General features: G+C 55.5%; 6 protein-coding genes across 6 annotated transcripts; 3 read left to right on the top strand and 3 right to left on the bottom strand.

Moving 5' to 3' along the window:
- Positions 1 to 1,269: 1,269 nt before the first annotated feature.
- BO70DRAFT_430579 (putative C6 transcription factor (War1)) lies at positions 1,270 to 4,490 on the bottom strand (the record flags this gene model as incomplete). The annotated part of the gene is made up of 4 exons (XM_025548168.1): positions 1,270 to 2,055; positions 2,188 to 2,711; positions 2,765 to 3,048; positions 3,097 to 4,490. The coding sequence occupies 4 exons, from the start codon at positions 4,488 to 4,490 to the stop codon at positions 1,528 to 1,530; spliced, it is 2,730 nt and encodes a 909-aa protein (XP_025397824.1). The 3' UTR covers positions 1,270 to 1,527.
- A 1,154-nt stretch (positions 4,491 to 5,644) lies between these two features.
- BO70DRAFT_294883 (phosphatidylinositol-3-phosphate-binding ubiquitin-protein ligase) lies at positions 5,645 to 7,405 on the bottom strand (the record flags this gene model as incomplete). The annotated part of the gene is made up of 2 exons (XM_025539491.1): positions 5,645 to 6,298; positions 6,386 to 7,405. The coding sequence occupies 2 exons, from the start codon at positions 7,403 to 7,405 to the stop codon at positions 5,645 to 5,647; spliced, it is 1,674 nt and encodes a 557-aa protein (XP_025397823.1).
- A 1,084-nt stretch (positions 7,406 to 8,489) lies between these two features.
- On the bottom strand, positions 8,490 to 12,621 carry BO70DRAFT_71691 (uncharacterized protein). The gene is made up of 2 exons (XM_025548673.1): positions 11,765 to 12,621; positions 8,490 to 11,692 (listed from the first exon to the last, which is right to left on the bottom strand). The coding sequence occupies exons 1-2, from the start codon at positions 12,367 to 12,369 to the stop codon at positions 8,830 to 8,832; spliced, it is 3,468 nt and encodes a 1,155-aa protein (XP_025397822.1). The 5' UTR covers positions 12,370 to 12,621; the 3' UTR covers positions 8,490 to 8,829.
- Positions 12,622 to 16,130: 3,509 nt separating this feature from the next.
- BO70DRAFT_430576 (uncharacterized protein) lies at positions 16,131 to 18,350 on the top strand (the record flags this gene model as incomplete). The annotated part of the gene is made up of 3 exons (XM_025548167.1): positions 16,131 to 16,421; positions 16,505 to 16,684; positions 18,136 to 18,350. Exons 1-3 carry the CDS (start codon positions 16,355 to 16,357, stop codon positions 18,348 to 18,350), a joined length of 462 nt encoding a protein of 153 aa, XP_025397821.1. The 5' UTR covers positions 16,131 to 16,354.
- BO70DRAFT_409549 (uncharacterized protein) lies at positions 18,150 to 22,854 on the top strand. The gene is made up of 6 exons (XM_025547233.1): positions 18,150 to 19,577; positions 19,836 to 21,492; positions 21,540 to 21,737; positions 21,794 to 21,845; positions 21,904 to 22,250; positions 22,319 to 22,854. The coding sequence occupies exons 1-6, from the start codon at positions 18,474 to 18,476 to the stop codon at positions 22,390 to 22,392; spliced, it is 3,432 nt and encodes a 1,143-aa protein (XP_025397820.1). The 5' UTR covers positions 18,150 to 18,473; the 3' UTR covers positions 22,393 to 22,854.
- BO70DRAFT_318000 (cystathionine gamma-synthase) lies at positions 22,319 to 23,878 on the top strand. Its single transcript, XM_025540402.1, has 2 exons — positions 22,319 to 22,757; positions 22,820 to 23,878. Exons 1-2 carry the CDS (start codon positions 22,596 to 22,598, stop codon positions 23,855 to 23,857), a joined length of 1,200 nt encoding a protein of 399 aa, XP_025397819.1. The 5' UTR covers positions 22,319 to 22,595; the 3' UTR covers positions 23,858 to 23,878.
- The last annotated feature ends 54 nt before the right edge of the window (positions 23,879 to 23,932 follow it).

The following is a 23,932-nucleotide window of genomic DNA, read 5'->3' as shown; positions in this document are numbered from 1 at the left end:
ACTACCGGCAATGACTTTATCCTTTTATATTGCACAACGTCATCCCGCAAAAGTCGCCGGCCGGGTATTTGAGGATCTGGCTCATTACGAAGCTGATCGTCAGTGGAGCACGCTGCTTAAATGACCTGGCCCGCGATCAGCAACGGCAGCCACTCCTGCCAAGGGTTTCAGCCCAATCGAGAACTGGCGTTCCTCTCGCACCTTATCGTACTATGTGGGACTGCAGAGTGCAGAGTGCAGAATCTGCAGGCCCTCTCGCCTGTGGGCCTGGGTCCGAGGCTCCAAGGCTCTAAAGACTCCAAGTGGTCTGTGGGGTCTAGTCAGACTTTTTACCCGCGGGCAAGTCCGTCTGCTTCATACTTCCGCGGCCTTTACAGCCTCGCTTCGGGAGAGTTATGACCAACGGATTCAATTTAGATGAAACGAACATCAGAAACGAGTAACGAACCCTTCTCCTGTCTTTGTCTTGACGTGTTCGCGAACGAAAGTGTATAATGAACGAAGATCCACGAATCTACTTGTTACGATTCATTACCATAGAAAAATAATATGAGCCTTGGTACCTCACCAACCTGAAAGTAAACATTCTTGGACGATGTTCACATCCAGACTGGTTGCAATATAGAAACTCCGTATCTACAGTAATGTCTCACTATTCCATACCGCCTTGACCCAATAACAAAGACCACTATCTAGTGCCATGGTATGTCCAGTAAAAAGCAATAATAGCAACAGTGACACCTCATCAAACTCAAAGTAAAAGTGAACATTGTTGGACGGTGTCCACATCCAGCCTGTTCATCCCATATCCACCGCAGCAGTGCAGTAGTTAGTTAGCGCCTTGTCTTGTCTCACCGTTTATTAAAGTACAAGACTTGGCCTAATAATGAAAATGACAATCTCTAGTCCCCTGATTCCCACTTCAGCCTTGAACAGTCAATATACCTAATAAATAGTATGTACTATCAACACCGAAAAGGGGGCCTTGTTTAGGTGGGAGGTATGTATGGCACGTGACTGTCCAGCCAGCCGCCGTTAGCTTGGCCAGGGCAGGGCAGCTAAAGTACTAAGGTCGGGGCCTCAGGTTCGTCTTCCTCTCCCAATCTCCCACCATCCATTCAACCCATCTATCTATCTAGTCATCTATCTATCCATCTGTTCCATTTGTTCCATCTGTCCATCTAATTCATCCCCCAATGCTATACGATAATATACAAGAAGGAGAAGACATGAAAACCAAAAGATATAAATGAATATCAACAAGAGTAGGGATATCATATAATAACTAACAGACAGTTAATAGTATGTACGCGTATGTATACTCAGTAGATGGATAGCCATCCACGTCCACATACATTATACACTATGCAATAGGTTTTCACCAACCCAGCTATCCATCAATCCATCAATCGAACCATTGACTCCACATGGTATATTCTATACCCTGTCCAAGTAATCAAGCCAACCCAGCTCAACCAAACCAAGCCAAGCAACTCAATTCAACCGACCTCAACTGATCAGTTCAAATCAATAAAACCCCATCCCCCCATCCGCCTGAAACGGCAAATTAAGAATCCCATCCCCAAGCATATTCCCCAGCGCCAGCAGATTCTCCGGATCGAAGCCCATCTGCACTCCCAGTTCAGGGACAAAGAAGCCCTGGATGGGACCGTCAGGGAGGACGAGGCCGTTGGCGCTGGGATCGGGGTCAGAGAAGGCGGGGAGGTCTTGATAGGTGGGGGTGGTGAAGGGGGCTGGAGGGTAGAATTGGCGGGGGTAGGGGACCCAGGGTTCGGTGTTGGAGGTTGTGGTGGTGGTGGAGGGGTCGGGTGGGTTTGTTGGTGGGGTGGTTGTTGGTTGGGGGTGGGGGAGGGGTCGTAGGGGGTTGTTGTTGATGATGTTGTTGCGGCTGGGATTGCTGTTCCGGGGTGTAGGAGGGGGGTGGGAGGTGGTGAGTGGAGTGGAGGTTGTGGTGGTGAGGGATTGTTGCTGTTGTTGCTGCTGTTGGTGTGATTGTTGTTGGCCGGAGCGGTGTTGGGGTCCATGGCGACTTCGCTGAGGAGGTGGAGGGGAGTTTGGCCGGGTTGGGGGGTTTCTGGAGAGAGTTAGTTTGGGATATGATGGGGCATGAGACGGGGTATGAGATAGGGTAGGAAGCAGAGGAATGTCAGGGATGAGATGACTAACCTGGATCCTTTCATCACAAGTCTCCTTATAGATAGAAAGAGCATCCTTCAACGCGGGACCCTGATCCTTCCGTTTCATGAACCAATTACGAAGCATCGTCAGAACAACACTGAATTTCGCGGCGGTGCGACCACCAGGCAACTCGCCAGCCTTTGTATAATGACGAATGACCTTATCGAGGTAATATTCAGTCTTCAGACTGGCAGGTTCCATGACCTGTCCCATGCGGGTATCCGGGGTGGAGACGATAGAGTAGATCTTGATGAGAGCGACGACAGCGAAAGAGGTGCGGGCGAGGGCAATGGTGGGAGCGTTGACGAGCTCTTTGGGGTCGATGGAGCACAGGACGTCCAAGGCGTCGTGGATGGCGGAGAGACAGGAGCTCAGGGCATTGATGTGCGCGGCACTGAGGGGACTGGTGAGGTCGTCTTTGGCGGACTTGGGATCGACCTTGTTGAAATCGACGTGCATGGCGTTCTCGTGGAGGAAGAGATCGACGATGCAGTGGGCTTGCTTCATTATGGCTGCGGGTTGTTAGTTTGCGTTATACGGGAGGGTAGAAGAGAGGAGAACGAACAAGAGTAGAGGTCCGGCGGAGTCTCCCGCTTCCATTGCTCGAGCTGCTTCTCCAGGACTTTGAGTGTGTAGAGGAACTTGGGGTCAGAGAAGGAGGAAATCGAGGGAGCCTCGTCGCTGTTGAACTGGACGGATGTCTCCTCTATGATCTGCGTCAACTTGGCCCACTGGATCAGCGCCTTGTCGGACGGCAAGGCATCCGGTGACTTTTCCAGGATATCCACGCACTCGTCCATGTATGGGAGCCAACGGACGAGATTCACGCGCCTCAACGAGACAGCAACCCTGGGACGCATTAGCAAGCAGTCAATCATTCTGATAACGGAGACCTACTGTACAGCAAGGAAATAGCACGCCAACCACGTTCTCCGCGCCTCCACGGAGTCCAAGTCCAATACGATCGACGATTTCTTGGAGATCAACTCCTTGACCAGGCTGAACGGCTTGACCTTGGGGATCATCTTCCGATAGAGGCCCAGATCCATCGCCACGGTGACGGCGATATGTGCCAACTGGTTGAATTTCACCTCCTCGAAGTTATCCGGGGGCGAGTACCAATTGCAGCAGACAATCACTGCCTGGACCAGATCGAGGGACTTTTCGCCCTTGACGACGATCCGCTCGGCGATGATCTTGTAGAAGTCGTTCAGCAGAGGAATCTGCAGCTCCGGCTGGATTGTGCCGATCGCACAAGCAATGATCGCATGGAAGAGCACCGGCTTCTTCTGTCGCACGTCGTTCATGGTCGTTCCGGGTGGGAATACCACCAGAGGGATCAGGGTTGCCATATGTTCGGTGTACCTGGTGAATGCCTCCGCGGCCAACGAAGCGCTCACCAGCCCTCTATCAATCACATCCTCCGAATTCTCACCCTCCTTCGGTCCTTGGTCCGTGCCATATCCCATGGCACGCCATTGTTTGATAGCCTTGGTGTACAGTGCCTGCCCTTCGCTCGGGCTCGAAGTACCAGACGACGCCGGAACCGACTCCTTGACCTCACCACTGTGCCGTCGTTTGCTCCCCGCTGTACTACAAGAAGGCGACTTCAGCGGCACCGGTGCGCTCACATTTACGCTGGCATGCGTTGTCGGCCCAAGCCAGCGCCGGGCGATAGGCTCTTCGCGCGGAGGGTTGAGAGTCCCCAGCGACGGCAAGGACTCCTGACCATGAGACGCCTGCAGACTCGCCGTCAGGGCATCTATCTTCCGTTCCAGCTCCGCGACGCGACTGTCCGTCTTCTTCTGGCGCTTGCGGGTCGGGAGGGTGACGACGCAGTTCCTCCCGGCCTTGGCGCAGCGCTTGCAGGTTCCATTGGGATGGGTGAGATCCGGCTCACAGCGGACTTTAAGTTGTCTGCAGGCCTCGCAGGCGCGGGGGCGTCTTAGCTCAGCGTAAGGATCGTTGGGGTCGACGTCGACGGAGTCCTGTCGGGCGGTGGTGCCGAGGGCCGGGTCGGGCTCGGGGTATATAGATTGCGAGTGGGATTGGGATTGGGACTGAGGGGCGGAGGGACGGAAGTAGCTGGGCCCACTCGCGGAGGAACGCAGGTGGTCGGCGGGGGAGAAATGCGAGGAGGAAGGGGTAGGGGTGGTGGTGGTGGTGGGTGCACTTGCAGACGGGGCGGCGGAGGGATCGGGGAGTCTAGAGGCGGGGGAGGAAAGATGATAGTCGGAGGCGTCGGCAGGCCCGTCGTCACCGCCAGCACGCAGGCGTGGATCGATCTCCATTGCGGGGACTGGAGAGCATGTCATGGCATGTCATGTCAGCGTGGTCGTCATGGCTGTGGAACGATGGAACTATTAACCCAGACGGGGGTAGAAGCCACTATCCGAGCAGTAAGAGTAACGACAGAAACAGTGTCAAGCTTACCCTAACTGGGGGGGAGGGGCGGTGGCCGGGAGAAGAGGAGACAGACGGACGTGAGGCTGGACAGTCGGACAGTCGCGCTGGTCGGAGATCCGGACGGTCGGGGGCCGAAGGGCCGACGCGGTGGCCTCAGGCGGGCGGTGGTCGGGCGTCGGATGACGGTTGCGGAATAATCAATCCTGTAACTACCTCGTAGCTAATATCATCATTCGATGGATGATGGATAACAAACAGATGATGGACCAGATGCAGAGGAGGGCGAAAAGAGGGTGAGAGGGTGAGAGAATGAGAGAGTGGATGAGTGAAAGAGTCAGAGTCCAAGTGCGAGTCAGGAAGAACGAAGGAGCCTCAAGTGGAGGGGCGGCCAATAACGTCGCCCAATCTGCTGGCCGGTTTCTCCAGCCCTGAGAAGTTACATAGTATCTCTGTTGGTGACAGACTTGGTGATAAGAATAGCCCCGAGCCCCTCTCAGGGGATTCAATCCTCTCCCGGGCTAGTCAGAACCCCCCTGGAGCTCCCTCGGGCCCGAAGAGAGAAGTTCCCTCCGCGGAGGATCCCCGAGACTATCCTGGGATGTTCTACTCGACTGCTGCCACTCCTACTAGGCACCCACGGGCTAGACATGGGTTACGTATGCTCACGATCCTCCCCCTTCAACACCTGCATGTAACTCCATCTGATCACTGCCAGGATTCCAATTGCTATTTGACACAGTAATCGCTCTACTTAAATGACAGAAATCCACTCGAGCGCCAGATTTTATCTCCCCTCTGCCCCGCTCCGGCTGACAGCAAAACATCAGATCAGATCCAGGACTCCCGCAACCCCAGGAATTCAGAATCAGCAAATCACCAGACCGGCTCAAATAAAAAAGAAAGAAGGAAATAGAACATTTTGCCGCGCAGAGCTGAAAAGGGCCCCAGGAGACAAGGCGGAGAGCCAGCCGCAACAGATCCACATCCCAGATGACGGGTGAGATAAGATCGGGGAATATCAACATGCCACACCCCGCCGTTATGACACCTTATGCACCGGACACTCTTTCTTCCGCTCAAACCACTCCACTATGCATCGTTTATGGAACTTGCAGAGGCACTCGAGCCGCACCAACGCCTGGCCGACCTCATACTCCTCCATGCAGATGGTACACTCCTGCAGTCCGCCATCCTGCCCAATGCAGTCCTTCTCCGTGGCCGTGAACACCACCAGTCGGACCGGGAGGGGCGGCTGTGCCACGGGGCTGCCGCTCTGCGGGGACACGGACACACGCCCCTGTCGGCCATGGCTCTCGATACATCCTCGGATGTGCGCCTCCCGGGCATCTTCGCTCCCGTTTGCTCCCAGAGCCGGGAGTTCCTGGTCGCATATGGGACAGAGATCCTGCTCCGCTACCTGGGGGCCCCGCCATTGCGCTGCCCGATGGGCCGGGGTACGCATGCTCGACGACCCCACCGGCAACGAGCTGGCACTCCCACCGGCGGGATACGGGGGAGGTCGAGTTGAGGAGCCCGTCGGAGGAAAGCGGGATCCGGACATCGAGAATGACCCGTACTCCACGGGTCGCTCTTGAAATTGAGGATTGAAGGCTCCCCCAAACCCGCCAAAAGACGTGTACTCGTTCGACGACCCGACTGTCCGCCGACCCGGTTGAGAGGTGAAATTATCGGGCTGCGATCGATCAGATTCTTGTTAGCGTCGGAGAGTCTCCACGCTGTTGGAGGGATGGGGGAGGGGTTCTAGAATACTCACAAGGACTCCACTGTACGGATTCTGTCTAGCGCTGGACAGTGAATAAGACGACAGTGAATGATAAGAGCGATGTCGGGGTTGATTAGTCGGGAAAGGGTAAGCCCCCTGCCCTGCGTCTGGGCCAGATTCGGGTTCCCCAGGCGCCCGAACAGTCGCGAACCCGCGGGGCGGCTCAGGGTTAGGATCTGGCACACAGGGGTTGCAAAGCCGCACCTCCTCCCCGCCGCCCAGGGCAGGGTTGAGTGCCGTCGGCGATTGGACCAAGCCATCGCCTTCTAGGTCAATGACGGGGGCGGCCGGGGGGATGATGATCGAGGATGCATGAGAGCGGCTGGGGTCGTGCACGATGAACTGTCGGGGGATGGTGATTCGATGGGGCGAACACGACGAACACACCACTCGGCCACATTTGCGGCAGTGGTGCTTACGGTAGAAGAAGCTGAAGGCCGCGCCGCAGATGGGACATTTGGCGACCTCCGCGTCGGGCTGCCATTGGGGCCGGACATACTCCACGTAATCGCCCGCTGTAGGCGCCCGCGAGGCGTGGCGGTGGTCGTTTGTCCCCTGGCGGCGGGAATCCGGCGGTGAGGACGACAAGTCGATGGCGGAGGCGTAGGAAGAGCCGGGCGTAACAGAAGTCGACTCCGGTCGCGGCTGGAACGAGAACCTGGGCATAGACCTGCTATCCATCTCTTCTCCTCGTCGTCTTCTTCCTCCGCTGGTACTGCTCGGGCCGGGTTCCGTCAGTGGATCGGGAGCAGCACGCCTCGACCAAGCATCGCCTTCCAGATTGATTATCCGACGCTTACGATCCGACCCGCTGAGAGTGGATCGTCGTCTCTCTGAGCGTCTGTCTAGTGCAGGACCGGCCTCACTTGTGCGTAAATGTTCCGAACTCGCATGAGGCCTGAAGCCAGCAGGAGGAGGCGGTGGGACGGAAAAGGCGGCGGCGGCGGTGGCCGAGGAGGCGGAGGGAGAGGCAGCAGAAGCGGAGGAAGCGGAGGCTGAACTCGACAACGACGACATGAACCTGGGGTAGGGGACCGGCGCAGAGTAGAAGGGCGGCGGTGCTGGCAGTCGGCCGGACGCTGCAGAGGAGACTACTCTCCGCCGTTTGGACGACGGGCCGTCATTGACTGGGTGGCGCGACGATGCCAGGATGGGAGGGCGACGAGGGCAAACAGGCAGACAAGATGGGGGGCGCAACGTTTCACTGAGGGAGAAATCGAGTAGACACGAGGAGGGAAACCCGGGGGAGACCACAGGTGTCGGGGGGAAATTTCTCCCAGCAACAAAGGGTGGAGGGGGGAGGAAAAGAAGAAGATGATGATGAGAGAGGAGGGAACGAGGCACTAAATGGGAGGAGAGATAACACAGGCTTTGGGCGTCGGAGGGGGGTCTCGTGACAACACCAACACAACAAACCCCGCGGCTCTCTTCGGTCTGTCCCTCCCTCTCCCTCTCCCCCCCCCTCTCTCTCTCGTTCTCTCTCACCCCTCGCTCAATCGACCCTCTCGCACTTCAGCTGCTAGGAGTCCGAAAAGGGGGGCTCCAGGGAGGCCGAGGGCGTGTTCGGTTTCAGTCTCACACTCGCGAACTCCAGCCACCCGAGGATTCGCCGCGGGGCAAACACGACGAGGGACGAGGGATGATACAATCACGCACAGTAGACATGGCACCCACAAGACTGCGACCGATGACAAGAATCGGACCGGAGGTTTCAGGAGATGCGCTGGAAATGGGGAAGTTTGGTTCCAGGCACCAAAATAGATCGATCCATCAGGCGACCGAGGGGTCCGCGGCGATGGGCTGATCTCCCGACTCGGGCGGCGGTTTATATCTTCTTCCCGATGAGCCGAAGCCGAAACCACCCCCCCGTCATGGATTCTATCGATCTAGTCCTCCGTAATTAAGTTGGTGCCAATCTGCACGTATACTGGGTCCTGGGAGGTGCCAGTGAATGTGCAATAAATAATTGAGATGGATAGTATTTCACCATTATTACACCGTCCTAACCCCCTTTCCCACCCCCAGAGGTCCGTTCCGTTCACTATAGTTAAATAACCCTATTGCCGAAGATTGCATACATGAAAAGAAACCCCCAACCTATACAAAATGCGACGCTGGGATTGCTGATAATAAGAATAAGAAGGCCGTGCCGTCGGAACAGCGGGGACTGTCACCGCGGCACCACGCAAGAGCCAAAGAGGATGATGATGGGCACAGTGGTGGGTAAGGACACAAGATGAATGAATTAGACAAGAATGAAAAGGCGAGATAAAAATGAAGGCACGCTGGCCAGCAGACTGCGGCGGAATCGGGCTGCATATGTAACGGAAATCCAAACCCATATATCAACAAACTCCGGCCCGGAAAAATCTCTTTTGGGGGGGGGGGGGAGGACTCCGAAAGCAAAAGGAAATTCGTCATCGCCATCCACTGCCTTGGCTTCAATGCTCCCCGTCGGCGTGGTGCACCTCGTCATCCACCAGTTCCGCCGCGCTGCCCGCAAACGTGGGCTCGTCCGGGCTGGCCTCGTGGATATTGTCCCGAGTGCGGTATTGCGCAACATACCCCATGCTGGACGGCCGTTCCACGCGAGCGGCCCCATCAGCTCTCTGCCGACGGCTGGAGGTCGTGGAGGCGGTAGTGGAGGCGATGGAGAAATTGCGATCCCGCGAGGGTGAGCTCATGGCACTGAATGGTAACCGGCTCGTGACCGACCCCGAGGGATGGAGTTGGCCGGGAGAAAAGACAGACGGTTCTTCACGCTGTTCAGGCTCGGCCGGTTCTCCGACGACGGTCTCCGTCACCGTAGGAATAGACTTTTGCCCCAGATCCTGCTCATCTGGGGCCAGGGGACCTAGAGGTCCAGCTGTGCAAGGCGATGGGGAGCTATGCTGAGACCCCACGCGACTCGGGAGCTCGATGTCCCCGCCTGTCTGGAGTTTCGGCAGACTGGTGTGCGTCGCGGCAGTTCGCCCACGGCTCTCCCCGTCGGAATCGCGGTACTGGACATCCGTCTCCGAAGGTTCACGGCTATGTGTGGCAGCACCTTGCTCATCGGGCTCGTCCCGGTAGGGTTCTTGTTGGTCATGGAACTCCTCCGCTTCCGGGAACAGACCAGGTGGTGGGGCCCTGGCGCTGCGCACCACCTCGAAGCCCTTGCCGTTTTCTTTGGTCTTTCCTCGGAACAAGTTCCGGAAGAAGCCCGTGGCAGACGAGACCGGGCCCGTAGGATCAGCCGGGCCCGTCTTCAACTTGCGAGTGCCCGACTGTGAGAGGGGAGGGCCGCGCACGCGGTAGTAGAAGTCGACTTCACGGACCGCATAATCCTTCCTGGATTGCCGGGGGTCGTCCAGATCGAGGTCGTCCTTTGGCGCTGGGATATATGCAGGAATAGGTGTACCTCTGCCCGAAATGGAAGGTCCCTCGATGATATCGTCATCGCCATCGCCATAGCTTGGTGCTCTCTGCGTGTGGCGAGACGCTCCTCTGCCCTTCTCTCCGGAAGCACCGATCTCCGCACCCTTCTTGCGAGGTCTAGGGGGTCGGTAATAAGGGTCATGCGGATGCATGGCAAAGACCGGACCACTCTTAGGAGAGTTGCTACCGGGGGTTTGATATCCTGCAGCGGTAAAGCCACCCGGTGTCGATGGTGTGAAGAACCCACTGCTGTTGGCGCGGCTGTGCGATCCCCCGTGCGCACTTCCAGTGTCGAAAAACGCACTGCCTCTACCTTCACTTGCACCTGCTCGATTCAAGAGCATGGCGGAGCTCCCGGAAAGACTCCGAGGTCGTGATCCGTCGAACTGAGATGATAACCGCTCATCTGTGTGTCCGAGCATCGCAGCCTCAGAGCCCATGCTTTGCCGAGTGCCAACGCTTTGTCGGGGCACACGCCGGGATAGTTGCCGCATGCCGAAAACCTTGACCAGGCCACCACGGGTAACCCCACCGGCGTTGCCTCCAGCACCTGCGAGTCGTGCAATGACTTCGATCAGAGTCTGTAGAGCATTCAGGAAGAAGCCGAAAACCATGACTAGCGCATGCAGGAAAAGGATGATATAGCCGATCCAACCTCGAGCAGCCTGCGAGATTCCTAAAGAGGGCACAAAAACCACACTTAGCAGAATCGTGAGGAATCGAACGATGGAGAAGCACGTATGGTAGAGGTTCATGGAAGTCGGCGACGCAAACGGTTTGAAGGCGACCAGCGTTAAAACAGAGACCACCTCGCAGATAGCCAGAAGTACGATTTGAGCAATGCCGGATGGCTGCAGCGCGCCGATGGCAATACCCCGGACGAACGTCAGGAAGATTGGAACCAAAGCGAATGCAGCTGCGTCGTCGCAGAAGGTGTTGTAAAGCGGGCCATACAAGAGCACGGTGGAAAGATCGTCAAAGAGGTATGACTTTGGACGGGCGTTTGCAATCAGCCGGACTGTCCAGAGAGAAAAGCAGACCAGTATCACTATGACCACGACTGCTAGGGCAACAGAATATGCCGGAGATTCGCCCGCTATCACCAGCTGGAAGAAAGATATGGAGATAAGTGGTAGAAGTAGATAATTGAAGACAATCCGGATGATGTTTCCTACCGTAAACGGCATATTCTTCGCACGGAGGTCCTCTTCCGGGTTGTTTGCGATCTTACGATGGAGGTAGCGCAGCCCGAAACCTATCTGGATTATCAGTGTGACGGCGGCCACAATTGCAAGCAGCCAAACCATCATGCCTGGCCAGATATCGCGTGCCGACGGCATGCCGACATATTGGTCCAATTTATCCAGTCCATATGTAGCATTGACCGCATATACGCCATCTTTGACGGGGTTTTGCTCATGTCCGGGATTGATGAAACTCTGGTTGAACATAAGTACCGACCACGCAAACTGGCTCACCACGGGCTGATAGTAGCCGGGGTAATTCAACGATAGAGCGCCCGTCAAAACCGCGAACTGTATGTACTGCAGGCAGTCCCCAAAGCCAGGGGTCACAAGACGGAGAACATCCTCATCGCGACCGTAATTGCTAGTCCAATGAAAAGGATCGGTGGTGCCCCACGGGCTGTAAATCGCCGCTGTTACAGTGGCGACCCCGACTAGGAAAAGGACAATCAGGGGGAGGAAGGCGAGAGTGTTCCTCAGGGACGATCCAAGGTCCGGGGTGATATTGACGGAGATACAGCCAAGCTCCGTAACTGCGACATCGCCGGATTTGATGACGAGTGTTGATGACAGGGTGGAGAAGTGGTATGAAGAGAGCATGTCGTGCTCGATGGAGAAAGCGCGTAAGGAAGAGAGGTTACTCCTAGGACAGCGAGAACACTCCGATTAGCCAATACGCGCCAGGGAAAGAATACAGGAACAAGTGGAGGCTCACGAGTTGGCGTAGAATACGGGGCCTAACGGACAGCTCCCCTGAGTGACCGAGTCGCAAAATCTCGACGCATCATGGTAAGGTAAGAAGCTCAGGACATTGACATAAGACAGGAGGGTTGCCCATTTGTCATTGGAGACGTCCAAGTCGACAATCTTGCCTACAGTATCGTTCGGGTTCGACCACGAGGGATCGTTCGGGGCTGGCGCGGTCTCGCCGTTGGCCGTTCCTGAGACGTTCCCATAGACCGTTATATTCAAGGGGTAAAGGGAGTTCTGCATGTTGAAGATGACCGAGACGTCCAGCGGAACGAACTGCAGCTGACGCGGATTTGATGCGACAACAGCAGCACTCAGGCAGTTGTCGAAATCCAGCAACACGGCGGAGGTCGACGGGATCCATGATATCAACAGCACCAGCAGCATCCAACCAACACCACCAAGCCACGGTCGTCGATCTCTGCGCCGTCGCGATCGCCGGAAGATGTCCTGGGATGATCGGCCAGCCGACGCGACCCGTCCGACTCCTGAACCCTCAGCTCCGTGTCGTTGGGAGGCACCCATCGGTCCTGGACTATGGAGCCATCTCGCGTCGCGGCCTTCACACATTTTGGCCGTATGGTGTGGACGGGATGACCTCCTCGGGGAGGTCAGCCCCCTCGTAGACGATTCAATCCACGTTGTGCAAGCAGCAGTGCTGACGAAGGTCGCGCGGCCTGAGGAGCGTAGGTACCTGATGAGGCTCTCCGTATGCGACCCTCCGCAGTCAGATTTCAGCGGGCGGGCGGGCGGTCGGTCGGTCGGTAGGAGAATGGTAACGGATTCGGGGAGGAGAGGGTAGAAAGTTGGCAAGGGTACAGACAGGGCGGCTTGTTGAAGGGCAATCCGAGAACAGGAGTTGATTACTCCTCGATCTCCCCCAGATAGGCGATGTAGGGGATGCGCACCATAACTTCGGGGGGGAGGTTCGGCGGGGAGTGGGATTGCCGGATCGGAAAGTGAGGGTGTAAACACGGAAGGCCGGCAGAGGTGGAGGTGGAGAGGGAACGAATGGGTGGGTTAGAGTTCGGGCTGGCAGGATGTGTGTGCTATGCTATCTAGCTATTACGGCTGATGACAAGGAAGAGGGATGGAAAGGGAAGAGAGAAAAAAAGAAGGTTGGTTGGAATGCGAAACTCCCCCCCCTCTTCGAGTTCCCCCAGGCAGGCAGGCAGGCAGGCAGAGATGAGTCGGGGTGTTGCTGACTGCGCCATGTTTGTCCACTTTGATTGGGGCGGTGGTGGTGGTGGCTTCTAAACTTGGAAACGCTAGACCCCCTCCAGTGGACTGACGCACACTTAACCGACCAGAACCACCAGAACCGCTCCAGAACTCCCGTATAAACCGGGTTGGTCCTGCCACCAGCCGACCCAGACTAAACACTTGGGGGGTTGTCTCACCCAGATCATTATTGTTGTTGATTATTACCGCTTTGATGTTAGGCCTTCTTATTATTATCCATGGAGCTGAACTACTACTATATAGTGTTCACTGCCGAGGAACTAACTCACTTTGCTTACGCTTAGATACGAGGTGAAGGAAGAAAGTTGGTTGATGATGATTATTTCCTGGCAGCTGAATGAATATGACAGGCGGGCAGCAGCCGGACTCTTCCCATGGCCCATCGTTGTGTCACCCACCGGCCACGTCCAACTTCAGAGGAAAGCATGTACCACCAATTCACATTCCCCCATCCTCCCCCCCCAATTTGGCGGCTCCGCCTTTCTCATACGATTTCGACAGTACGGAGTACATACGGAGTCCTCTTGCCATGGACCTGGGACATTGTTCTGTTCGTCTCCCGTTGTACGGTGATACCAGAGGTCTTTGGGCGGCGGGTTCGCCCTCTGTGAGGCTCAAATGGGCCGTGGTCTCCCTCTGGCCGACCTTCTAGCCCTTTCCATGTGGGTGAAGTGAGCCAAGAACAGACAGTGTAGATACGGCATAGCCCCATACTATCTATATAATGACAGGTGTGGACCCTGAAATGAGAAATGAGGACTCAGCCATGTCTCACGCCTGTACTTATCTTTCCTGGATGCTATTCGGTCTTGCCTGATTAGAGCTTCTTTCGAAGAAGGCATTATTGGTACATCATGATGGTGTACATGGTACATGGTAGAGTATTTGGTGGTTAGTATCAGTAGAAGAACGTGGGAAACCCCAGGCAGACATATATTACTAGCAGTAGCAGGGTGAAAACTACTCCGTATTGATCAGATCCGAAGAACCGACCTTAGTATTATGTAAAAAACATGATCGCAATGCCCAGCGAATCCGATCATGAAACGACCTACGACGTTATCCGGCATATTAATAGGCCGAGTGGTGGAGGGCTGGATGGCTCACGCGACCAGTCCTTGCATCTCCCGACGCCCGGAAGGCTGGAAGTCGAGCCTACCGTACAGAAGGATCGAGGATGTTGTGTCCTCCTTTCCAACCACTGACTGAATGGTCCCGTCGGGCTTCTTCAATGTAGACAGATTAAAGGGGCTGAAGGCTGAAGGGTCCAAAGGAAAAGGGAAATACAGTTGCCTAGCCAGTTGCGGTAAACTCGCAGCCCATGGAAACTGACTACGTACTGCTAGGGGAGGGGGGTTCCCAGCACCGCCTGCACGTTCAGGAAAGCTTAGCCTCATTTTTGAGGGGCTAGCTTTCGTACCACTAGCTAACGGTGAGATTGAACGATCATGGTCATCAGGGAGGAGCCACGTCAAGGAGGGTAGGATAGGGTACTAGATAGATACTCCGTAAGCCTCGAGGCATTTGAAGGGGAATCTCGCCCGCCAGCTACCTCGAGTCTGTCTCCGAGATGGCTTGGAAAGGGAGCATTGGTATGTGGGGGCAGGTATCCCGCCAGTGGTAATTATCCCCTTCCCTTCAGAATAATCATCCCCTAATAATCCGAGATTTTGGGGAGTGAAGGTCCAATGACTCAAGGAGCGGTGTGGAAACTCCGTACTTGCTGCTGTCGACAGCCGAGCTCCAGGAACCCAACACCATCCATCCATCCACTCATCAATCAATTATGGACGGCCAGCGGCAGCGGCAGCGGCAGCAGCAGCAGCAGCAGCAGCAGCAGTAATGAATGGCTTTATGTTTCCCTTGGATGGCCTCCTTAATTCATAGGTATCTGGTTAATTTTAATTTAAATAGTTGTACCTACTCCGTCCCGTACGGTCGTATGCAGTAAGGTTGCATTCGAACACCTTAGCCTGCTACCTTATTCTGTTACTCAAGATTTAGGGAATCAAGATGTCAGGGCACCGATTGGCGGATAAGGCGATCTTCCAACTCGCAACTCCCTGGCAGCTCCCTGCCGTGCAACCATTCGCTATGCACGTCGACTTTGCATGCGAAGGTGTCGCCCGGCTTCGATCAAAGCGGAAAGCCGAGGGGCCGGCCCTCCCCTGCCCTGCCCTGCCCTGCCCTCCGTCGGATAGAAGTCCTTTCCAAGGACGCCAGGTCTCATTCTTCATTTAATCGCATATTGCTGTCGTCGGGTGTCTAGCGCCTCGCCTCATTAGCAGCGGAGCACAGAGACAGAGAGAGATTGGAGGGCTCTCAGGAAGGACAGGGCAGGGCAGGGGAGGGGGGGGGGGGGGGGCAAAAAGGAAATTCCCCGAGTTATATAGTATCTAGTTATCTATCTAGTGGGCTGGCTGTAAGGTACTCGTCAACTTTCGTCATCGTCCCCAATAATTTACTTATTGTTTGCTGTTGATGTTGTTGCCCGGAGATTTCCATGTCGTTCCGTAGGGATGCTTGAATGTGGAGACGCGAGGACAATTGACATCGACCACGGACAAATGAAATTCGCTCGTTAACCCCGTCGCCCATTGACAAACCCACAGAACTCGTTGCTAGATTACTTGCTACTAAGGAATGCTCGCTCGCCCACCGGACTGAGTGGTGCAAGACAGCGGGATTTGGGCGCCAAGGAGTCCACTCGGTCGGGGAAACGGTGTCGTTGCCGCTTATTGTTAATATCGCGGGCGTTCCAAGTATATCACATAGCTCATGTATACAGTAGGGAGTACTCGTAGTACGGAGTACTGGACTATCTACTCAACGATGGTTTTCGGCGGCAGATCATGCCACGAAGTCTTATTCGTCGGCAGTGGGTTTGGCCGGGGGTTTGATCGGCCTAGGGACCCCCAGGGACTAACTAGAGATAGTGTGCCCTGGTCGATATCGAGCGAACGGGGGGACATGATTGACGGGAAATGAGATCAGGGGAGGATCCTGCGAGGACTCATTTATGGAGTAAATTGAATAATGAATTGGTTTCTCTACCACGACCCTCCAGACCGTGGCAGGATATGGGGAAGGAGAGGTCCGAATCAGGCAGTTATTGCTACAGCTGGATAGTGAACAGCGGACAGTACAGATTCTGACATTGAGGTGGTACTTACTCCGTACCTCCACATTACTGTGTCCAAGACACATACTATCCAACCATCTAGTACCTTTGACAGACAATGATGATGTGTGCGGCATTTGCGTTGCTTGGCAATGGTCGCTATGTACGCCTCCAACGCCTGCCTGCCAAACAATGCAGGCAACAACCAGTCCGGATAGAGCATCTTCGCAGGGCAAGACAGCCCCCAACGAACCATTTGGTACGATATGAGAACTGAGCGAGACGCAAGGCAAGAACTCCGACGGAAGCCTGGCGACTAGATAGGATAACCTCTTACTTCAGCGGCGTCGATGTTGGCGATACCCCTAGTCAAATCCCCCAAAAACGCAGCGTGCAAGGTTCGCCGGGGGCTCGTCAGCGGCCCACCGAACAAGACTAGTCTGGCGCGGGGCCAATCCCGGGGGGGCATAGCGCGGTTTCAAGATGAGGGCGTCGGGGCCAGCCAACGGAACGCACTGCGCGGTGGGCTCCAATCACGCGCCGCGGGACAGATTGATCTGTGTCTCTGATAACAGGGGTTGTCTTCCCATTCGCTTTGATTCATCTGCGACTGCGTCTCACGAGTCCACCACGTCAGTTTCAACTTGCTGCTGCGGTCTTACTATTAGTAGATATCCTATTCCTGGGAGGCGCGTCAATTGATAATAATAGCAGTCCCATCGAGCAGTGGCATGGGATGTACGTACGATGTGCATTGTATGTACGGAGTACGCGCCTCGAACATTCTCCCCATGAAGCTTGGAGGGGCCCGGACAGGACAGGCGGAGCAGAAGAATGTTCTCAGCTTTTACCATTACTAGTAGTAGACGCGTGGTGGCCATAGCTAGCCCTAGCAGCGAGTCGAGTCCTGTATGTTGTATGTGGTATACTATTATCAATCTAGCTACGGAGTACACTCGGGGTCATCCGATCTTTCCCCACGTGATTGACAATTGGGGAAGGGGGGGGGTTCGTGGGAGATAGGAGGCAGATATTCTATGATTGATTGATTGATTGATTGATCAACGGTTGGAAGAAGAGACCCCCTCCGTGTTGATGGGCGTCATCCTGCGACGGACATTCTAGAAACCAGAAACCAGCTTCTGTGAAACAACCGCGGGTACAGACCGACCACGTTGGCCGGGATTCAAGACTAGATAGAACCGCCGTACACACACGGTGGCATAAGTGGTGGATGAAGAATCGCAACCGGTGGACACGCTGCGGAGATCCTCTCCTGGCCTGCCTGAGGTACTTACTCCGTTACCCGTCCGCGTCCCTCGGTCGGCGAGAGGGTTTGTTTAATAGCACGGGGGTCGTACCATCATTTATTGTCCACTGCTTCCTCTCTGTTTGTCGTGATCCTTTGGCTTCGCTGCCCCCCCTTTCCTTTGCGTCCTCTCTCTCTCTCTCTCTCTCTCTCTCTCTTTCTTCTTTGCTTCCCTGCGTCAGCTCCAACACTACCTTCTCCTTCTTTTTCGTCCTCATAACCAGCTGCTGGAACAGCTTTCTCGGTGGTCTCTCTCCCCCGCCACCCCCGTTCCTGTCTAATTCCCTCATCGCTGTGGTGAGTGACGACGGTATACTTCGTGGTCGCGCCGAACCCGCTTGCGCAGGCGTCTAGTCAGGATTTTGGTTAGTTATCTACCTCCCAGCCTATTCCCTCTCTGTTCAACCCCTGAAGGTTGCTCAGATTATTCCCCCCTTTGTCGCAGCGCCGTTCCTGAATGGTCATTTAATTGGCGTTGGTAGATCGCTTGTCCCCCGACTCCACTCCAGACAACGGAGGCAATCGCGTCTCGCTCCCGCCAGCGTCACCACGACTAACGGGTCTACTAAGACAATCGCCTTGAGCACTATCCGGCCCTGGAGTTTATTAACGGCCAGCTCCTCCTCCTCTCCCCCCACCGCGCATCTTCACTCCCACCCCCCAGCCTTCAACAGCTCCCGATCCAAGGGACTCCCATCCCGCCGGCCGCCGCCTGCCTGTCTTACCGAGCCCCCCGCTATCCTAGGCTTTGATCTTGCGTGGACTGCTAGTATCCCCGACTGGCTTTACCGCACCACACTACGTATTCGTTCAAAGCTCCGTCTCGAGGAGCCCCTGTCGATCCTCCACCTGCGCACAAACATCTACGAGATCTATTAGGCGGGGAATACACACGGACGGGCATCGGCCTATCTTTGCGCAACCTTATCTTGTGCAGCTTGCAATGCTATATAGCAGATCACGTCGGATTGAGAAACCAAATCTACTTTGAAATTGGCAGTCATGTCTACAGAGGATCCTTTCGCCTTCATTGCTAGCGAGCCCGCTGGCGAGCAGAAACAGGCGCCTAAGAAGCCACACTGGAGGGAGAAACTGTTCTCGAAAGAGAAGAGGAGTAAGGGATCGACAGCTACAGACCAGCAGATCGAGGCGTTCCTCGGGCCTACTCGTTCTAAATCCGTAACCTACGGAGGGAGCGTGAATTCGCCTCCTCGTCTGGACCCCGGTCATCGATGGCCATCTGCCCAGGATGTCATCAATGCGCATGCGCCCCCTCCTGTGGACTTTACGAAGCCTCCCTTCAAGAGCCGTCGGAAAGGGTTGAAAGTGAAGTTCTCTAATCGGACACCCGACGTAATCGGAGAAGGGGGTGATGATCTCGAGACGCCGACGATGGAAATCTCGTTATGTCGCAATCGCGCGCAAAGCCAGGGCTCGGATGAGCGGGTTGATCTTACTCACGCCGAGCCTAAGCTTCCTCAGCTGCACCTCAATACGTCATTTGGTGATAACAATGGACACTCGTCTCGGGGAAGCCGGCAGCAGAGTAACGCGCAAAAAGGAATGAATGCAGAAGACTGGAAGCCGCTACTTTTACAAAGCTCCCAGGATGCTGACTTCCTCATGACGCTGAATTTAGGTGATAAGGGCTCCCGCCTGTCATTCCGTGCCTCTCCCGAGTCTAATTCATTCGCTCAACGAATCCGGGACAGGATGCAAGCCGAGGAGGGCCGTGCTTTGCACCATCGGATGCAGGACCCTCCGTCTCCTGCTGATGACATGGGCGCTGAAACTCCCGTGGAGAAAGTTCCCGATAGCCCCAGCTCGATGTATGAGACGCCTCCGATTTCCGAAACAGATTCAATTCCGCCAGAAAATCCATTTCGAGGGCCCCCGCTGCCTCAAATCAGACGCAGTCCCGAGCCAGAAACCCCCGTCATTCCGCCGGTTCTCTCGCCTGGTGGATATAGCCAGAGCCTTTCTCCACCAAAAGGCCTGCCTATCATCAATGGTCCTCAGCCTGACGGTTCTAGCCGTCCGTCTAGTAGGGAGAGCCGCGACACATCCCGGAGTCCTAACCCCCCGCCTACTAGGGACGCCTGTGGTGTGCCCCGGAGTCCCAATCCTCCACCTAGTCGGGACAGCCGTGATACCTCCCGGAGTCCTGTCCCTCCGCCTGCCAGGGACATCCTTGACTCAAACCGGAGTCCTAACCCCCCACCTAGTAGGGAGAGCCGTGACGCATCCCGGAGTCCCAACCCACCGCCTACGAGGGAGAGCCGTGACGCATCCCGGAGTCCCAACCCACCGCCTACGAGGGAGAGCCGTGACACATCTCGGAATCCCAACCCTCCCAACCCTCAGCCCCCCAAAATATCATTGCGGTCTATTGCCAATCAAATTGGGAACACTGCGTTTGCAGATTTGAAAGTGTACCTGACACAATTCAGAGACCAAATTCAAGCGTCGGCTGAAAGTGTGGATCCAGTGGGCATCTCCCTTGCCGAGTGGACGAGGGTTGCGGTGTGGTGGTTCCTGCGTGGAAAGAAACGGCTTGAGGCGTACGCACGGTCTCGTCCTCCCAGCTCCGAGGCGCGGTCACCTCAACAAAGTTCCACAGAAAACGCAAAACAAGCTATAGTTGATCTGGGCAAAGCACTGTGGATCAACGAACAGATTGTCCCCAAACATGATGAGGTTACTCGCTATGGAGCAATGGGTACGGATGCAGTGCTTGCAGTAGCAAGTACGACTGGCAACACGCAATTAGCCGATCTGCTTAGCCTACATCAGACTATCATGAACATTTTACGGTCCCTAGCTATGTCTATAAAGCGGAACAGCATTCTGATGACCATCTCCTCCCAAGGCGATTCGCCAATTCCGGTTGATATCAGTGTATGGGTGCAATATCCAGCTTTCGCTGCAGATGTCGCTGCGGTCCTCTCCGGTGCATCAACGAGGTCGCTTTTCGCAGACAAGTCCGGGAAAGGCCACACGTTCGTGCAAATGATGCCGCTAAGCGATACGAATCGCTACTTTAGTTACGGAAGCATGTTTGTGGACGTTCTTATCAGCTCCCCTGAAGATGACGCGGAGCAAATCCCGATACCTTGCGCCTTGTCCATAGTTCGTGATCGTGCAGACTGGTATGTCTTCGCAGCCATCTCGAGCCAAAGTGAATTGGTCAATGTCGTGATCCAGTCGGATAGGAAAAAGGGTCCAACATGGGAGAGCGTGGAATGGCAAATCCGGTCGCACTCTATGCGGGTCCAAATGCCGCGTGGCTTCGAACTGGAGGTCACGTTCCAAGAGGAGGACTTCAAGAACATCTGGAACATTGTTCAGTATACCCGCAAGACCGAAGCTGGTCTTCAGCCTGAGTCGGGTGAAACAGTAGTCTATGAAACTACTTTGAAGTCATTTCACTACATGGATCCCAGCGCCTCCAAGGCATTTCCTGCCGACCCTGTTGAACGGTGTCGTCTTCGGCTGTTTGAGAGGTCAAAGACCATGACCGAGGGTGCTGGCACTAGAAGCCAGCACCAGGGCTTCCGTCTGGCGGTGCTGACGAGTCCCGCAGTCAAAACCCTCAGCAGCGTACGTCACATTATTGGGCATGGAGCGCCAATTGTTTTCGGTCTGCTACGGGGTGAAGACGGCGCACCGGCGCTTCTACTAAAGGTCAAGGAGGATGGAAAACCTCGCTCGATGCTGATGACATTTCACGATCCCGAGGAGCGCACTACCATCCATTCTCTGCTTCTAGGAATCTTGCCTACGTCGAGAGAAGTCAAATCCCCTGGAATCCCCATCCGGGCCTACACCATTGAACAGCCAGCGGATCGTGTGAATGGGGTACCAGCCAAGGAGCATCTTCTCTTCCCCGCCGGGACTGTCTCGATTATTGACCAGGAGCACACACGTGTCGATCATGGCTATGGCCAGACTGTTCTATCTGATCACCTGCGGGCTTTCATTGCAACGGAATGGGGCTCTGTTACGGACCGAATCAACCTAGGTGCGTGCATTGGGGCGGCTTTTGAGGATTAATCTAACATTCTTTAGGACCCGGTGACTTGAAGCTAGGCCTTGAGATCAACAATCGGACCGGACTTAGTCTGTATCGACCTGGGCAGAAAGATCTTACGGTCTCCGTGGCTGAGAATCTGGTCCTCCCGGAGATGCCTGATAAATTATCAGAATTCTTGCAAACAGCCATGGTGAAGCCTATGATCCGACGTTTCGACTTTGCAACAGTACAAGGTGGGCATTCCACCTAGCGTCAAGTTCTCTTTGACCAGACATTGATTTTATTTCAGATCTTCATATGTTCCAACGTGCTGTCACGGGATTCAAGGTACTCTTCGACAGGTATGCATCGCTGGACGTCTCTACTGCACTGAGGACCCACGGCTAACCCTGGCAATAGTGTTGCTTCTTCTTTTTCGATTTCTCGCCGCCGTATGGTGGTCCCGATCACCAAGAAGTGGGAGTCGAGTCTGGCCAGAATCCAGGTCATCAAGCGCGAGAGAGTGGTCCAGCTCGTGGCATTCTTGAACGACTTCCACCACGGACGGTGTTTGAACTTCGTCCTCAAAGGGACCGACACCCTGGAGAGTTTCGGTAAATCCGGCAAGTTTGGGGTCCGGATTGTGGACGCCAAGTTCGCCCTGCCCAAGACGGACGATGATCCTTCGTCGCAGTTCGTGTCCCTGGACACGCCGGAGTATCCGATGGAGCACGACGACATCTCCATTGCCTTCGACTCCGAGGCAGGTACGTTATCGGGTGGCTTTCTCCCGGCCCATATGGGGCGCCCAAGCTGACACTTCTCTGTGACCTAGATCGGACTAAGTTCCAAGCCTCCGTGCCAGGATCCGTCCGTGAGCCGTCGAGGATGAGCTCACTCCGCCGGTAAACCGCATCAGCAAGTCGATAAAGAGGCACCGAGTCTTCCTTTGGCCCCATCCTTCTGTCCTCGCCCATCTCATCCGAACATCACGCAATCCTCGGTCCGCGTCACGTGCCACGAGCTGCCGTCCTTCCTTCCTTTCCCCACTCGGCTGTCTCCAGCCTCCGACCTTCCCGCAACTCCCCTCCTGTCCATTGCCCATTACCGCCATGGCACCCGCCAATCGAGAGATGGGCACCTCCACGCGTGCTTTGCATGCCGACGACGCATTGAATCTCGTGGCGGATGTGGCTCCTCCGCTTCACGTGGCCACGACTTTCCGGTATTCCGACAACCCCGATGATCTGGTGCCTCTGGCCGATATTACCAACGTATGTTCCCGTCATTGGGCTTTGAACTTGGTGGTTGATGCTGACTGCGATGCGATGTGCAGAGTGACCCAAACAAGACGAAACACATCTACTCTCGAGTGACGGCTCCCAATTTCACCCGGTTCGAGGCCATCCTCTCGTCTCTCCTTAACGGCCAAGCTCTCACCTACTCCTCGGGGTTATCGGCCTTGCATGCGGCGCTTGTCCTGCTCAACCCCCGTCGGATTGCGATCGGGAATGGTTATCACGGGTGCCATGGTGTGATTTCGCTGTTCGGCCGCCTGACCGGACTGCAGAAGTTGGATCTGGATTGCCCTGCGGAACAGCTGGAGGCCGGGGATGTCATCCATCTGGAAACCCCGGTGAACCCCGAGGGGATAGCCTTCAACATCGAGGCGTACGCCAAGAAAGCGCATTCGCGGGGAGCGTATCTCATCGTCGACGGCACGTTTGCCCCACCGACCCTTCAAGACCCCTTCCAATGGGGTGCCGATCTGGTGATGCATTCCGGGACCAAGTACTTCGGGGGACACAGCGACCTGCTTTGTGGTGTTCTTGCCACGCAGCGCGAGGATTGGGCGAAGAAGCTGTGGGAGGACCGTATCTACCTGGGGAGCGTGATGGGCAACATGGAAAGCTGGCTGGGCGTGCGCAGCTTGCGGACTCTGGAAGTGCGGGTGGAACGGCAGAGCCAGAACGCGACCAGTCTTGTCTCGTGGCTGCATGGGGCCCTCACTGCGCAGAGACCCGCCCCGGACAGCGACGAGGCGGTCACGCAGCGTGCGCTCGAGGGCGTTTTCCACGCGAGCTTGCAGAAGGAGGACGAGTCGTGGCTGTTGAAGCAGATGCCGCGTGGGTTCGGGCCGGTCTTCTCGATCACGATGAAGACGGAAGACTTCGCGCGAAAGCTGCCGAGCAAGCTGGCGTTCTTCCAGCATGCAACCAGCCTGGGAGGAGTTGAGACGTTGATCGAGTGGCGGACGATGTCGGACGCGACGGTGGATCGGCAGTTGCTGCGCATCAGTGTTGGGTTGGAGAACTGGGAGGATCTCCGGAAGGATCTGCTGATTGCATTCAGGGAATTAGTCGAGGGTAAATAAATAAATATGCATGATAATTACTACTCTACCACTTCAGGACGGGGTCCGGTGACTAGTGCAATAACCAGCCGTGAT

This window comes from Aspergillus heteromorphus (assembly GCF_003184545.1).
Source record: "Aspergillus heteromorphus CBS 117.55 chromosome Unknown BO70scaffold_19, whole genome shotgun sequence".
Classification (NCBI taxonomy): domain Eukaryota; kingdom Fungi; phylum Ascomycota; class Eurotiomycetes; order Eurotiales; family Aspergillaceae; genus Aspergillus; species Aspergillus heteromorphus.
The sequence above is the reverse complement of the archived record's forward strand: the minus strand, read 5'-3'. Positions and strand labels throughout refer to the sequence as shown.